At 39.0% G+C, this 17267-nt stretch overlaps 1 protein-coding gene across 2 annotated transcripts in view; it reads left to right on the top strand.

The window, feature by feature from the left end:
* SETD2 (SET domain containing 2, histone lysine methyltransferase) overlaps positions 1-17267 on the top strand; it is a 119332-nt gene that overhangs the window by 18763 nt on the left and 83302 nt on the right. For both annotated transcript variants that reach the window (XR_008794485.1, XM_056128959.1), the window contains exons 2-4: positions 4204-4219; positions 6916-11240; positions 14274-14405. Coding sequence is in view for 1 of the 2 variants with exons in the window: in XM_056128959.1 (XP_055984934.1) it covers positions 4204-4219; positions 6916-11240; positions 14274-14405 (4473 nt within the window). In the remaining variant the exon portion in view is untranslated. The remainder of the gene's footprint in view (positions 1-4203; positions 4220-6915; positions 11241-14273; positions 14406-17267) is intronic.

The following is a 17267-nucleotide window of genomic DNA, read 5'->3' as shown; positions in this document are numbered from 1 at the left end:
TCAAAACAAAAGAAGAGTTCGTTTCAGTGTGGTTGTTTTTCTTTGGGGACTGGGGGGTTGTGTAACCAAAATCCAGGAACAAACCAAGCTCTCGGTATATTTTGATTTTGGTCTAAAAGAAATGTGTTGTTTTATTCACTGTTACCAAAATTAAACATAGTTCGTTTACATTTTTAATATTTATAATGGAAAAAACTTGTTTATGAAACATGAAAGAGTAAAATTATTCTCAGGAGCTTTTTTAATAACTCCAGAGCAAGCAGTTATTTATGAGAGGAGAATCTGAATTACTATCTTAAATGTATAAAGAGAAACCCAGTGTTTCTCATGTTAATTTAATCACATTTCCCTTTAAAAAATTTTTAAGATTATTTTTATTTATACATTTTTAAAGGTGGTTTTTAAGGAATTAATATATTTTCATGTTTCTCTTTAATATGTACAAGCTACTATAAAGAGTAGGACTGGCAAGCTGATTCAGTTATCCAGTCTGGTAAAATACAGGGTGGGTACAGGTTAAACTGGGTAAGTTTATAGCCCACTGTTCATCTATAATAAGCTGTCTCCCTCAGTTGGTAGTTCAGAAAGTTTTCAGTATAGTGGTATATTTCTTATAGAAAACTGTAGTTTTAAATTGGAAAAAGTAAAAATCTCCATTGACATTCAAATCTAGCTCCAAGGAGTTTCTTCTTTAATGCAGATACATGATCATCTGATTCTTCATTTAGACATTCTGTTACTCTTTTTCATGATAGCAGCCTATTCTGTTTCAAGGCAGATATTTATTAGTATGCTGAATCAAACTATTTTTCTTCAACATTTTACTCTTTGCAGCCATTTTCTGTAGGAGCAAATATTTGATAATACAAGAGCCAAGGGCTGTGCAGACCAGTTGAATACTTAGTTCTTCCATTAACTAGCTATACCACAGTGCTCCCGAGGCACATGGATTTCCATCGGGGCACTCCCAATGTGTTTATCTTTGACCTCTCCCTTATGTTCTTCATGCTCTATCTGTTAATTACAAATATCTCCAAATCAGACATGGTAACTTAGTAAGTCAAAACTTCTGTTAACTCTGGATTTTGATTATGTAAGTGAAATATTTGCTTTTCTCTGTCTTTTATGCCCTTTGATATTTTTATTTTAGAGCATTGTCTTTTTTGTTGGCTGGAGTGATAGCATAGCGGATAGGGCATTTGCCTTGCGTGCAGCCAACCCGGGCGACCCAGGTTTGATTCCTCTACCCCTCTTGGAGAGCCGGGCAAGCTACTGAGAGTATCTCGCCTGCATGGCAAAGCCTGGCAAGCTACCCGCGACGTATTTGATATGCCAAACACAGTAACAACAAGTCTCACAGTGGAGACGTTACTGGGCCCGCTCCAGCAAATCAATGAACAGTGGGAGGACAGTGACAGTGACAGTCCTTTTTGTATAGACACAGGAAGACAGTTAACGCTATTCTTTTGTAATATGGGAGTTAATTGACTGTGAATAATATTTACTCCTGGGCTTAAGCCTAAGTTGCCCTTAGACTGACCTTAGTTCCTTACACCCCAAAAGGTGAGTCCCATTGAGGGATTTGAATGGACCCGGGGCAAGCCATAAACTATGCTGGCTTTGAACATGGAATGTCCTAAGCGCCATAATAAGTATATTAAGTTAAGAGCATGGTCATGGAACAAACTCTGTCATGCCCCCAAAAGAAATAACTGAATAAGGACCCTATTGGGGTTAGAAAAAACTTCCCTGGCCTGAGAACTGTAGTCTGGGAAATACAGCAAGATGTCCCCAGGAAAAGCCACCATGAGTTCAGAGAGACCATTTTAAGCTTAATCTAGGGTGTAGATAAAAGTCTCTTAATGTGTTTATACAAAATGACTGGAAACATTATTAAGAAGTAAATTTAATATGATTGTAAAAATGGATTACCAGTAAAGGAAAGGAGAAAGCAATAGGTCCTTAGATGGTGTCTTGCCATTGGGCAGATCTCCTAGGAGTCTAGAGTATCGAAGCCCCAGGATGGACCTCCTTGGAGAATTTTCTCTGAGGAGGGGCTTTAACATCTGTTTATTGTTTGTGTTAATGTTCAACCACACCTATGTGTAATTGCTGCTCTCCCAACCCTTCACAATTTCTCTGAAATAATGCTGGTTGATTTGAATAGTGCCATTGGTAACCAGTCTATGAATCCGTTCCTTTGCCATCGGTGGGGTGGATGGTCATGGGCCTGGAATGCACCAGAGGATTCGTGTAACCGTGGGACAGTGACTCAGACAGCTGACGCTTTAAAAGGGACTTCTTGGGGCTGGAGCAATAGAGATAATAACATAGCAGGTAGGGTGTTTGCCTTGCACACGGCCAACCCAGGTTCGATTCCCAGCATCCCATATGGTCCCCCCCGAGCACCGCCAGGAGTAATTCCTGAGAGCAGAGCCAGGAGTAAAATGGATTGAGCATTGCCGGGTGTGACCCAAAAAGCAAAAAAACAAAACAAAACAAAAAAACAATAGTAATATGTTTGTTTTGTTTTGCTTTGAGGTTACAATTGGTGGTGCTCAGGCCTTACTCCTGGCTTTGCACTCAGGGATCACTCCTGGCAGGGATTGGGGTCCATATGTGGTTCTGGGGAATTAGACCCAGGTCAGCTGCATGCAAGGCAAGTGCTCTACCTCCTGTAATGTGTCTCTGACCACAGTAATGTTTTGTTTTTCAAGTCAGTGTGGCCTTTTTTTGTAACATCATGTAGCTCTCAAGCTAATAGTTTGGTGATGTGAAACAGTATATATATATATATTTCCCAATATTCAAAGAGACTATGGAATGAATACAAAGAATGTTTGAGAACCACTTGCTAATCCATAAAAGAAATGTTGCTCATGAAAAACAAGGCCCCTTGTTCCTTCCTACCCACTACTTGACATACTGTTTTACTTTTGATTTTTTTTTTTTGTTTTTTTTGTTTTTGGTGACACCCAATGATGCTCAGGGGTTACTCCTGGCTCTGCACTGAGGAATTACTTCTGGTGGTTTTTGGTGACCTTATGGGATGCTGGGGATTGAACCTGGGTTAGCCGCATGCAAGGCAGCACCCTATCTGCTGTGCTCAGGCCCCAGGTCCTCTCCCCCCCCCCCCCCCCCCCGGCCAATATTCTGATTTTGTTTTGTTTTTGGCCAAATCCACAAAATGCTTAGGGCTTACCCCTGCTTTTCCACTCAGGTCACTTCTAGCAGGGTTTGGGGGGGGGGGGGCATATGGGATGTTGAGGATAGAACCTGATTCACCTGTATGCAAGGCAAGCACGTTAACATGCTATACTTTCTCCAGTCCTTGTTTCATTTTTAATATGTGTCTTTGCCTGTGATATCTTTTTCCAAGGATCTCCCTTCGAATAAAATCTTCAAAAACTAATTTTTTAATTTGATTTTTTAATGGAATTGAAATGTTATAGATTTCAGATGTACAACACTAAAACTATATATTTTTACATTATGGTCACTACCAAAAACCTAGTTTTTTTTTTTTGTTTTTTCTTTTTTTGCTTTTTTTTTTTTGTCACACCCGGCGATGCTCAGGGGTTACTCCTGGTGGCGGTGCTCGGGGGACCATATGGGATGCTGGGAATCGAACCTGAGTCGGCCATCTTGGCTGCATGCAAGGCAAACGCCCTACCCGCTGTGCTGTCGCTCCAGCCCTAAAAGCCTAGTTTCTTTCCTCCACAGTACAGTACCTCTTTTTATCCAGCTTACCCACTCCATTATCCTTCCCTTCTGGTAACCAAGTTTTTTTCTAGAAGTTAGTTGCATTCCTATGTTTCCACTAAACTTACCTTCTCTTTTCTGTTATAATGTAGATATTTTTATTTAGATATTTACTCCGTTATGTTGCAGTTAACTTTTGTAACAAAATTGTATTTTGTATTTATAGAAATTACCATCTTCTTAAGGGCAGAGACTCTTGTATTCTTTTCTCAACCATTTATTTCTAGCACTTAGCATTTAACACAGTATGTGGTGTGATTTTCAATAAATATTTTTTATACTAAAGATAACGCAGACTCTGAAGGAATGGACTATTCAATGTTATGTGCCTATAGATTATTAATATTCTGATTTTTAAAGGAAAATTTTATTTCAATTGATTTTAAGTATTTATGATTTCTTTTTATTCTTTTGCATGCTTCCTTGGCTGGATGGCAATAGAGAAGAAGAAAATGAGGCAAGTATGCTTTTTTTTTTTTATTCAGTAATCATGGGATTGAAAGCATTAAAATTTAACTATTATTTTGGGTGTAAAATGACTAGTTTTTGCTTAATTTTATTTTTGGATCTACCACTGTCCTCTCCTTGTTCATCGATTTGCTCGAGCAGGCCCAGTAATGTCTCCGTTGTGAGACTTGTTATTGTGTTTGGCATATCGAATACGTCATCCATAGCTTGCCAGGCTCTCTGAAAGGGGTGGAGATACTGAACCCGGGTTGGTCCCGGTCGGCTGCATGTAAGGCACACACCCTACCGCTGTGCTATCGCTCCAGCCCTTTTGGATCTATAGTGAGTCTTTTTAGTGATAGATGATATTTATCTTAAATCATTATTTTTGTTTGGGTCTTCTTTGTTTTTGTTTTTGGGGACCACACCTGGCAGTGCTCAGGGACTTTTCCTGATTCTGCTAGGAACTTGTTAGTATAGAGTGGGGAAGCGGGTGATGGGGTGAGGTGTGTGTTTCCAGCAGTGCTAGAGCTACCCTGATGGTTTTAAAACTTATGAACTTAAAGAGTTGTAGGTAAAATAAAGGAATCTGGTACCTCTGGAGACCGCCATTAACTTTTCTTTATGTATTGAGTTTGCATAGAGGATTTAATTTGGAAAGTAGATTTTGTTTACTAGGAATATTGAAAGAGAGACTGGAGAGATGATAGTACAAGAGGTAAAGCACTTAATTGCCTTGTAGGCTGATGATGTGACCTAGTTCAAATCACAGAAACTGCATATGGTCTGCTAAGCACCTCTGGGAGAAAGCCCTAAGCACTGTCAGGTGTGGTTCCAGAACAAAAACTACTCAAATAGTGCTTTTCTCTGACAATATGTGAAAACATTTGCTTTCCTACTTGACTCTGTCCACTGTCCTCCCGTTGTTCATCGATTTGCTCGAGCGGGCCCAGTAACGTCTCCATTGTGAGACTTCTTGTTACTGTGTTTGGCATATTGAATACTCTCAGTAGCTTGCCAGGCTCTCTGAGAGGGGCGGAGGAATCGAACCCAGCTCGGCTGGGCTGGCTGCGCACAAGGCAAACGCCCTACCGCTGTGCTATCACTCCAGCCCAGAGCGATAGCACAGCGGTAGGGTGTGCCTTGCGTGCAGCCGGCCCAGCCGAGCCGGGTTTGATTCCTCTGCCTTCCTACTTGAACAATATATAATTGTGAAAAGAGATGCCAGAGCCTGGCAAGCTACCGAGAGTATCTTGCCCGCACGGGAAAGCCTGGCAAGCTACCCGTGATGTATTCCATATGCCAAAACACAGTAACAACAAGTCTCACAATGGAGATGTTGCTGGGCCCTCTTGAGATTTTATCATATTGAAAGAGAAATAGTTCTCTGTAATAGCCAGAGTTGTGATTAAAGAATGTTTCTAAAAAGTTAGAAAAGTGTCACAGCTGACATGTGTATAATTCTTTTAATTTGTATTTTATATATGTGTGTGTATATGTATATATATATTTTTCCTTTGGGGGGGGGCGGCCACACCTGATGGTGCTCAGGGATTACTTATGGTTCTGCGGTCAAGGATCGCTCCAGTGGTACTTGGGGAAGGGTACCATATGAGGTGCTGAGGTTCAAACCTGGTTTAGGTGGGTGGTAAGACAAGCACCATACCCACTGTGCTATTGCTTCAGCCCCAGATAAATCACCTTAACACTACTTTGTAGTTGTCTCACTTTTGATAGAATCAAACTAAATCAGCATTACAAAAGTATGTGGGGCCTACGCAGAGACCATGGTAATGAGTGTGACAGAGCTGGGTGATTTTCAGGAAGGCAAAAAGTTCAAGTCTTTATTTGGCTATTTCATCATAAAATGATGGGAGATTGTTTTTACCAGTGCTTTTCAAAATCTGGCAAGGTTGTCAGAATTCTCTGACTTTTTTTTTTCTCTCTTCCCCATGTGATGCTTTTTTAAAAATTAATTAATTTATTTTGGTGATGCTTGTTTTCAAAATCAAACCAAATTTCTTGTCCACCTTAGATCTGTTGAATCTGTATCTGGAATTTTGTCACAGATCTTTATTTTTACTAAACACTGATTCTGTATAATGCAAGGACATATGGTTGTAGAGCATAGGGTTGTAAGGATTTCACTTTTTTCCCCCCCACAAACAAAAGCAAACTATTTTTATTACTGAGACATTAACTATTGCTTTCTATCTGCATGAACTCTTTTGTCTTTTATATCGCATCTTTAGAGAGACCTCTGATATTTCTTGTGGGGCAGGAGTGGTGAGGCAGTATTGTAAAAAATCTGCCTGGAAGATAGTTATGAAAAGAGATTAAATTCTGAACTTAGTTTTGTACTTAGTACCTCCCCACATGGGGAGTTCTTTTTCTCTCTCTTCTACTTTTCAATAAACTTTTCTACTTTCAGAGGAAAACAAAAACCAGAGAGGTTAAGTTCTTTATGTAACACACTAGAATGGGAAAATATAGGTAATTGTAACCAGGGTGGGTACTAAATTCTCTATACTTATAAGTGTATTAAAAATTTCCATAATAAAGAGCTTTTAAATGATTACAGTTTTAGGGGAATTCATGCTATTTGTCACTAAAAAGGTCTTTTTATTTCCCTGACATTTGAAATTATGGTGGATTTTTTAAAGTGACTTGATTATAATAGTAACAGCTTGTTTTGTTCATTTATAGGCAAAGATTGAAAATGTGCAGAAAACAGGTTTCATCAAAGGACCAATGTTCAAAGGCGTTGCTTCTAGTCGGTTTTTACCCAAAGGAACCAAGACAAAAGTTAATTTGGAAGAACAGGGACGACAAAAGGTGTCATTCAGCTTTAGCCTTACAAAGAAGACTTTGCAGAATAGGTTTCTGACTGCACTTGGCAATGAAAAGCAAAATGATACTCCAAATTCCCCATCTGTACCTCTTCAAGTAGACTTAACCCCTAAAATTAAAATGGACGTTGGAGATAACTTATCTACTACAGAAGAATCTTCTCCACCAAAATCAAGGGTAGAATTGGGCAAAATTCATTTTAAGAAACATCTGCTTCATGTGACATCGAGGCCTCTGCTAGCTACCACAACAGCAGCGACATCTCCTTTTCCTCCCATAGTACCATTACCAGCAGAATCAACAACTATAGACTCACCACCCTCATCTCCACCTCCACCACCTCCACCCCCCCCAGCTACAACACCCTCACCACCAGCACCAGTAATAGAGCCAGTGGCTTTGCCACATACACCAGTAACAGTTCTGATGACAGCACCAGTAGATGTAGCAGCTAGAACTCTCAAGGAATCCCCTGTTACAGTTGTACCTGAATCTTCAGAAATGGACACTAAGCAGGACACTGTATCTAATAGTTCAGAGGAACACATAACTCAGAATTTGAATGAACAAGCAGATGCGCCTTTACAAAAAGAAGATTCCCATATTGGGAAGGAAGAAGAAATTCCAGATAGTTCTAAGAATAGTCTGGTCTCAAAAAAAACAGGTTCTAAGAAGAAATCCTCACAATCTGAAGGCACCTTTCTAGGTTCAGAATCTGATGAAGATTCTGTACGGACTTCCTCAAGTCAGAGATCACATGATTTAAAATTTTCAGCAAGCATTGAAAAGGAAAGAGATTCAAAAAAGAGCTCAGCACCTTTAAAAAGTGAGGATTTGGGGAAATCTTCACGATCTAAAACAGAGAGAGACGATAAATATTTTAACTACTCAAAACTTGAAAGAGATACTCGGTATATATCTTCTCGATGTAGATCAGAAAGAGAACGGAGGCGAAGCAGATCTCGCTCTAGATCTGAGAGAGGCTCCAGAGCTAGTTTATCCTATTCCAGGTCAGAAAGATCCCATTATTACGACTCTGATCGTCGCTACTACAGGAGTTCCCCTTACCGAGAGAGGGCACGTTATTCTCGGCCATATCCAGATAACAGGGCACGAGAGAGTTCTGACTCAGAAGATGAATATAAGAAAACATATTCTAGGCGCACCTCATCTCATTCCTCCTCTCACAGAGACCTGAGGACATCATCTCATTCTAAATCTGACCGGGATTGCAAAGCCGAGTCCTCTTACTTAGAGACAGAGAAAAGAGGAAAGTATTCTTCAAAATTAGAAAGAGAATCCAAAAGGACTTCAGAAAATGAAGCACTGAAGAGATGTTGTTCTCCCTCTAGTGAATTGGGATTTCGACGGGGGTCATCATATTCCAAGTATGATAACAGTGCTTCCCGTTATAAATCTGCTCCTTCAAAACCTGTACCCAAGCCTGATAAATTTAAAAATTCTTTCTGTTGTACAGAATTAAATGAGGAAACAAAACAGTCTCATTCTTTTAGTTTACAGACTCCTTGTTCAAAAGGTAGTGAATTAAGAATGATTAGTAAAAACCCTGAAAGAGAAAAGACTGGTTCTTCATCACCATCAAATCGATTAAATGATTCACCTACTTTTAAAAAGCTAGATGAATCACCTATTTTTAAGTCTGAATTTATAAGACATGATAGCCATGATAGTATTAAGGAATTTGACTCATCTAAAGTGAAAAATGATCAATTAAGAAGTTACTGTCCCATAGAATTAAATATAAATGGATCTCCTGGAACAGAATCTGATTTGGCAACATTTTGCACTTCCAAAACAGACACAGCTTTGATGTCTTCTGATGATAGTGTGACTGGATCGGAGGTATCCCCTTTGGTCAGAGCACGCATGCTTTCATCAAATGGATTTCAGAATATTAATAGATGTAAAGAAAAAGACTTGGATGATACTTGTACACAGTGTAGTAAGTCAGAAAACTCATTTAGGGAAACAGATCCTTCAGTGTCACCACACCAAGATAAACTGACATCTTTGCCACTAATAACCATAGATTATTCCAAAACAGTAAAAGAACCAGTTGATATTAGAGTTTCTTGTAAAACCAAAGATTCAGATATATATTGTACTTCAAATGACAGCAATCCTTTATGTCATTCCGAAGCTGAAAATCCTGATCTTTCAGTTGCAAAGATTTCTCCAAATAGCTTTATGAAAGTGCATTTGAAATCAAAAACAGTTACATGTGATAATAGAAATGTGACAGATCAGCACTCAAAATTTGTGGTTGAAGACAATGGACAGAGCATTGGTAGCACTACTTCAGCTTCAGTTAATCATTTTGATGATTTATGTCAACCCATAAATTCAGGAATTGCTTTGTCTCTTCCAAGTGTTTCACCAGGAGTAAAAATGGACAATTTAACTCTCTTGCAATGTGGAGAGAACATATCCTCAGTGATGGATGGTGTGCTGAATAAAAGCTCAGATTTTACAAAGCAAGCAGAGAAAGAAAAAATAGAAGTAGGTAGTGACCTTCCTGATTCAGCCAGGGTAGCTGTTTCCTGGGAAAATAGGCATAATTATGGGTTACCAGGGAAATGTGTACAGAAGACTCAAGAAGAGGGAAATTCCATAGTGCCTGATAGAAGAGGAAGACCAGAAATCTTGTTAGATGAAGATGGAAGAGAACATGCACATACTTCTGATGATTCACAAGTAGTATTTTCTTCCTGTGATTTAAATTTAACCATGGAAGACAGTGATGGTATAAATTACACTTTAAAATGTGATAGTAGTGGTCATGCTTCAGAGATTGTGTCTACCGTTCATGAAGATTTTTCTGGTTCTTCTGAAAGTTCAAGTGATGATAGTGATTCAGAAGATACAGATTCTGATGATAGCTGTATTCCAAGGAACCGTCTACAGTCAGTTGTGGTTGTGCCAAAGAATTCTACTTTGCCCATGGAAGAAACAAGTCCTTGTTCTTCCCGGAGCAGTCAAAGTTACAGACACTATTCAGACCACTGGGAAGATGAGAGATTGGAGTCAAGGAGACACTCGTATGAGGAAAAATTTGAGAGTACAGCAAGTAAAGCCTGTACTCAGACTGAGAAGTTTTTCCTTCATAAGGGAATGGAGAAGAACCCAGAAATTAGTTTTACACAATCCAGCAGAAAACAAATAGATAACCACTTGCCTGAAATTGTTCATCCTCAGAGTGATGGGGTTGATAGTACAAGTCACACAGATGTGAAATCTGATTCTCTAAGTCATCCAAGTGTTGAAGAAACAAACTCCAAGATAGCTTCAAGGCAACAGGAAGAGATGCCCGTTTATTCCTCTGATTTTCAAGATGTCACAAATAAGTCTCGGCAACAGACAGCTTTCCCTAACAGACCAGATAGCAGACTGGGAAAAACAGAAATGAGTTTTTCTTCCTCTTGTGAGATTTCCCAAATGGATAGCTTCCATGTGTCTGAAGAGCACAGGAACCTAGGGTGGGAGTTCTCTCAACAAGAAAAACCAACAACCACATACCAGCAGCCTGACAGTAGTTATGGAGTCTGTGGTGGACACAAGTATCAGCAAAGTGCAGAACAGTATGGTGGGACACGTACTTACTGGCAAGGCAACGGCTACTGGGATCCAAGATCAGCAGGCCGACCACCTGGAACTGGGATTGTATATGATCGAATTCAAGGGCAGGTGCCAGATTCCTTAACTGACGACCGTGAAGAGGAGGAGAATTGGAATCAGCGTAGTGGATCCCACTTTTCAAGCCAATCCAGTAAATTTTTTCTGTCCCTTCAGAAGGATAAGGGATCAGTACAAGCACCTGAAATAAGTAGTAATTCCATTAAGGACTCTCTGACAGTGAATGAAAAGAAAGATCTTTCAAAAAACTTAGAAAAAAGTGAAATGAAAGATAGAGGACCTCCTAAAAAAAGGAGGCAGGATTTGGAGTGTGAATCTGAAAGTGACAGTGAGCTTCAGGATAGAAAGAAAGTTAGAGTTGACGTAGAGCAGGGAGAGACAACAGTGTCCCCAGGCTCAGCATTAATTGGACCTTCTTGTGTCATGGAGGACTTCAGGGACCCACAGCGATGGAAGGAATGTGCCAAGCAAGGGAAGATGCCTTGTTACTTTGATCTGATTGAAGAAAATGTTTATTTAACAGAAAGGTAATTAATACTTAATTGACAAATCTTTACCTCTTATTAAAAAATACTAGTTTTGGTGTCTAGGTATATAACTCAGAGGGCTGAAGTGCATGCTTTACAGGAAGGAGCCCACAGCTTGGTCCTGGACATCAAATGGTTCCTTGAGTACCTCTGGGTTTGATTCCCATACTGAGCTGGAAGTAACCCTCAGTACTGCACACAAAAAATTAACCTTTCAGTACTTGACCATATTAGTTCAGTCACAGGAAATAATTATGCGATCAAATATAAATATAAAACACATGGGTATAATGAGTATATATGTTTAAATTTGTAGAATTCCTTTGCAGTTTTTTTTTTCTATAGAGAAGAGATGTTCTGGGACAGGAGCAATAGTACAATGGGTAGGGGTTTGATTCCCAGCATCCCATATGGTCCCCTGAGCATCGCCAGGAGTAATTCCTGAGTGCAGAGCCAGGAGTAACCCTGAGCATCTCCGGGTGTGACCCCAAAAAGAAAAAAAAAGAAGAAGGAGATATTCTCTTTTTGTGTCTCTTTTATTACCTCTCATACTAAAGGTATACTTTATGCCATCCTCATTTTTCTTAAACTCATATGTGAAGCAAGTCAGTCTTTAGTCAGATTTTTAGGTAAGCACATTCCTATGCTTATTAATGAATTATGTATTTAATTGATTTAAATGAATAGCACTGCACTGTACCACTGTTCATCGATATGCTTGAGCGGGCACCAGTAATATCTCCATTGTGAGACTTGTTACTGTTTCTAACATATCAGATACGCCACAGGGAGCTTGCCAGGCTCTGCTGTGCCGGCAGGATACTCTTGGTGGCTTGCTGGGCTCCCTGAGAGGAATGGAGGAATCGAACCCAGGTTGGCCACATGCAAGGCAAACGTCCTACCCGCTGTGCTGTTGCTCCAGCCAGTTCTTAAATGAGTAATTAAAAAAATTTTAATGGAAGCTATTATGACACTGTTTCATATTTTTATAAAGTACTATATATTACGGGTAGGGCGTTCGCCTTACACGCGGCCAACATGGCCGACCCGAGTTCGATTCCTCCGCCCCTCTCGGAGAGCCCGGCAAGCTACCGAGAGTATTGGATATGCCAGACACAGTAACAACAAAGTCTCCAATGGAGATGTTACTGGGCCCGCTCGAGCAAATCGATGATCAACAGGAGGGCCTTTACCTTTACCTTTACCTTATATATTACAGTTTATGGAACTATTATAGAACACATGTTCAAGATGGAAGTTAGGAGATTGAGGCAGCTACTTAGACTGTGCTTTCATTGTCCAGTATTTGAAGAGTAGTATTGGTTCCCTTATTTTAAGTTCTTATCAGTATTTTTTTAAATTTTAGGCTCCATGGTTTATATAAAACTGTAGGGTTCCATGAATATAACATTATAGCACCACATCTTTTCTCAGTGTATCTGCTTCCCTCAAGCATCCTCATCCCACACCTTGTGATAAGCTTCTCATTATGACCAGTTCTCAATTTGTGTTGCCTTTGAGCATTTGTTACTGCCCTAAATGTTTATTACATATTTATCTTTACATTAATCTTCACTTCCCTCTGAAAGAGATCTTATTTGACCAAACTTGTTGTTTTTAACCATTTTTTGTCAATGATCAAAAATAGTTTGACATAATGGCAAAGTAAAGATAGTATGGTTATTTTTGGTTGTTTTTTAGTTTTGTTTTTAATTCTGGTTAGAATTTTATGGGCTCAGTCACTTTTTTTTTTTTTTAATTAGTGAAACACCATGAGGTACAGTTGTAGACTTACAAACTTTCGTGCTTGGGTTTCAGTTATATAATGATTGAGTATCCTTCCCTCCATTAGTTGCCCATTCACCACCACCAGTGATCCCAGGAGCCCTCCCACCCCCATCCCATTCCCCCTCACCCCACCCCGCCTCTGTGGCTAGGCATTCCCTTTTGCTCTCTCTTTCCTTTAGTGTCTTGTGGTTTGCAATAGAGGTATTGAGTGGCCATCGTGTTCAGTCTATAGTTTACTTTCAGCATGCATCTTGCATCCCCAGCAAATCCTCAAAACATCCTTTATTTGGTGTTCCCTTCTCTATCTAGAGCTCAGTCACTTTTTAATAGCTTCCTTTCCCATCTCAGATCAGTTTGGGTTGAGAAATTTAGCCCTCTGAAATGTTTACTTGTAACTATATACTTTTATTATATAAATTATTTCACTTTCTTTTCAGCAAGATAACTGTAAAATATCATGGTGTTGTTACTGAAAGATTATCTAAAGCAGTATTTCTCAACTTTATGGCTCCTATATGCCTCTAGGGTATTCTTAGAGAACCACAGATGAGAAAGGTTTAAGTAGGGGTCTATGGCATGAGATTAGGGAGCTAAGCAGTAGGACTGGGGGCCACAGGAAGGAAACAAGGTTGGAGGGGGCCACATTGGGGAGAATATTGAGAAACACCAAAGGATTTAATTGCATTTAACTTGTAATTTAAAACTTTCAGCAAGATTTTTTTCCCCTCAGCTTCTATCTCAGCTATCATTTATTCATGTATGAGAATGAATTCTTTAATCAGCTCTTTCACTGTTTGATGGTTAGTTTTCCTATTTTCTCACGAGCCAGATATGGCTATTAACACTTGAAATTCTCAGAATTTGAGATTTAGTTTCCAGGAGCTATAAAGCTGCTGTCCTGTCTGGTCAAGGGCATGGGCTTTGACCCTCTCCTGTAAATACCCAATAAAATACTTTAATTTCTCCTCCCCTCAGCCTCCAAGAGGTTTAGCTGATCTGGAAACCCGGACTAGAGAATAAGTGCCCAGTACAAAATTCAAGACTTGAATTTGAATTTGCTATATCCTCTAATTTGCTTCTCATCTCTTTTTTTGCAACACAGTTCTTAGTATTTTCAGTTTCTGAAGTACTGAAAACTACTTTTTTAAAGTATTGACTAGAATTTTTACATAAAAAATTAACATTTGTTTGTGTGTATTACATATTACAAGATTTAATCAATTTTTATAAAATTTTATCCCATAGAAAGAAGAACAAATCCCATAGAGATATTAAGAGAATGCAGTGTGAATGCACACCTCTTTCTAAGGAGGAAAGAGCCCAAGGTGAAATAGCATGTGGGGAAGATTGTCTTAATCGACTCCTCATGATTGAATGGTAAGTAAGGTAGGATACCCAGTTATTTTATTAAATGCCCCTTATGTTAAAAATGTTAAAGGAGAGTTTGACCTCTCTTCTACATATTGTTGAGAGTATATGTGCAGTAAAAACAGCTGATGTTTAATATTAGATTTTCTTTGTTTTGGTGCATTAGATTATAATACACAATTGTAAGTGCTGTGTATAGGCATATTGTAAGTACTGTGTAAATTCACTTTATTATTGATACAAATATTGTAATAATTACTTTTTGTCCAGTCTTTCATCTCATGTGTGTTCAGGTCCCAAAAGGTAAAACTTAGAATTTTTAAGTTTTACTCCAAAAGGATATAAAACTCTAACAGGCTGGAGGGGTAGTACAGTGGGTAGGGTGCTTGCCTTGCATGTGAACAACCCTGGTCTGATCCCTGGCATCCCATATGGTCCCCCAAGCACCACCAGAATTGATTCCAGAGTATAGAACCAGAATTTACCCCTGTGCTTTACTGGGTATGGCCTAATATTGAAAAATAGCACAGCGGTAGGGCATTTGCCTTGCACGCAGCCAACATGGCCGACCCGAGTTCGATTCCTCCGCCCCTCTCGGAGAGCCCGGCCAGCTACCAAGAGGATCTCGCCCGCACGGCAGAGCCTGGCAAGCCACCCGTGACGTATTCGATATGCCAAACACAGTAACAACAAAGTCTCCAATGGAGACGTTTACTGGGTCCGCTCGAGCAAATCGACGATCAACGAGAGGACCTTTACCTCTTTACATACTCTTGTTCTAAACCTCAGTCCCTCTATTTTAAATCTCTCTTGGTAATTTTTTATACCTATAACAATGTCAGTAGGTATTTTTAATGTATAGAAATTTTAACAATATTTTTTTAACTTTGTCCCCGTAATATATCTATTAAATATATTTTGGTAACTTATTCTGTACATATAGAACTATCCTAATCTTTATCTTGGCTGTATTATGAATTCATAATAAGCTCGTAATTAATGATCTTCTGTTGATATACCTTGCTTTCTTTTTCTTCTCTTTGTTTGCCAGTTACCAATAACTTAATGTAAATAAGGTTATTTTGAAATCTTAAAAAATATGCAAAGGCCCGAGAGATAGTACAGAGAGTAAGGTACTTGACTGGCATGTAGCTAGCCTAGATTCAATCCCCAGCACCTATGATCACCGCCTAGTGGAACCCCCAGAAAAAGGAAAATATGCATTATAGATACTTTATGGGTGGCTAGCGAATTGGGGCACAACTATTTTTTCTAACAGTATCTTTACAACTAAAATGTATGCTACTTTTTATTAGCCTATGAAAAATATTTTTTTAAATATGAAAAAAATATTATGGTGATTTGTAGTGTTGGCACTTTTAATATTGAGGGGTTTTGTTTGTTTCTTTTTGGAAGGTGGATATTTGGACCATATAGTGCTCAGGGACTGTAACTAGCCCTGTGCTCAACAGTGACTCCTGGCCTTACTTGGGGACTACATGTTGTGCCAGAGATTCAGACTAGGTTGACTGCATGCAAGGCACGTGTCTTTCTTCCTGTACTATCTTTTCAACCCTTAATGAGGTTTTTTATTTCTCAAGTAAAACTTTAAAACAAAACCAGAGATTCTTGGTATTCCTTTATCTAAAAGGAAGAGATGACAGTTCACATGTAAAAAGAGATGTAAGAGCATTTCCCCTAGTCATTGCATTGTTCTTTTTCTGCCAACCTTTCTAAATATTATGAGGAAATTTTTTTTTTAAATTTTTAGTAGTGAAACACCATGAGGTACAGTTGTAGACTGATAAATTTTTGTGCTTGGGTTTCAATTATACAATGATCAAGTGAAAAAAAAATTTTGATGTTGTTTCTACATTGGGCTGGAGCGATAGCACAGTGGTAGGGCGTTTGCCTTGTGCACAGCCAGCCCAGCCAAGCTGGGTTCGACTCCTCTACCCCTCTCAGAGAGCCCGGCAAGGTACCGAGAGTATCTCTCCCGTACGGCAAAGCCTGGCAAGCTACCTGTGATGTATTTGATATACCAAACAGAGTAACAAGAAGTCTCAAAATGGAGACGTTACTGGGCCAGCTTGAGCAAAATCAATGAACAACAGGAGGACAGTGTTGTATAAGTTTTTAGTAGGTCTTAGAATTAGGCTCTAATTTAACCTAATTTTTCAACCCTTTCATATAATAAATAAATCAGCAACCTATCATCCCATTCTTCAGCAACTCACCTTTCTTATCAGTTACCCATAGCTTTTTCTTTAGTTATTCCTTAGCAGTTATTCTTAGCCCTTTCTTTGAATAGGTCTCACTTCCTATTTTTCACTCAAGCGGAGACTATATCTCTTCTTAGTTTTCCTTATCTCTACATATCCAAGAGTTTCTTCTTTAATCCTGATGCCTTCTGAAAGCTTTCCTTCACTACTTCCCCTAAGGTGATTGCTTTATCCTCTGAGCATCTGTGGAAATGTTATTTATTGCTGATTTGACAGTAATACTACTACTACTACTAATACTACTGTTGGAAATGATTAGAAATTTCTATTGTAGTGTTTCACAGTATTAAATGCTTTTGTTTTTGTACATGCTATATTTAGAATACTAAGATTCAGTGAGCATTTGCTTTTACTGTATTCTAGAATTTATTGAGGAATCTTGCCACTTTGTATTGTGTTTACTTTGAGCAACGAAATGTATAATGATTCTCAAAAAAAAAAAAAAGATAAAATAATTAAAAGATTAAATTGGGATTGGGAAGACAGCTTAAACCATTAGAGCAAACTTCTAGCACATTTGAGGCCTGGAATTGGATGCTGGGTGAAATTGCTTCCTGGTATGGCCCAAACACTGAGCTTTTTGATCCAC

This window comes from Sorex fumeus, unplaced genomic scaffold, assembly GCF_029834395.1.
Source record: "Sorex fumeus unplaced genomic scaffold, SorFum_2.1 ptg000072l, whole genome shotgun sequence".
Lineage (NCBI taxonomy): Eukaryota > Metazoa > Chordata > Mammalia > Eulipotyphla > Soricidae > Sorex > Sorex fumeus.
This window is presented reverse-complemented; position numbering and strand designations above follow the sequence as displayed.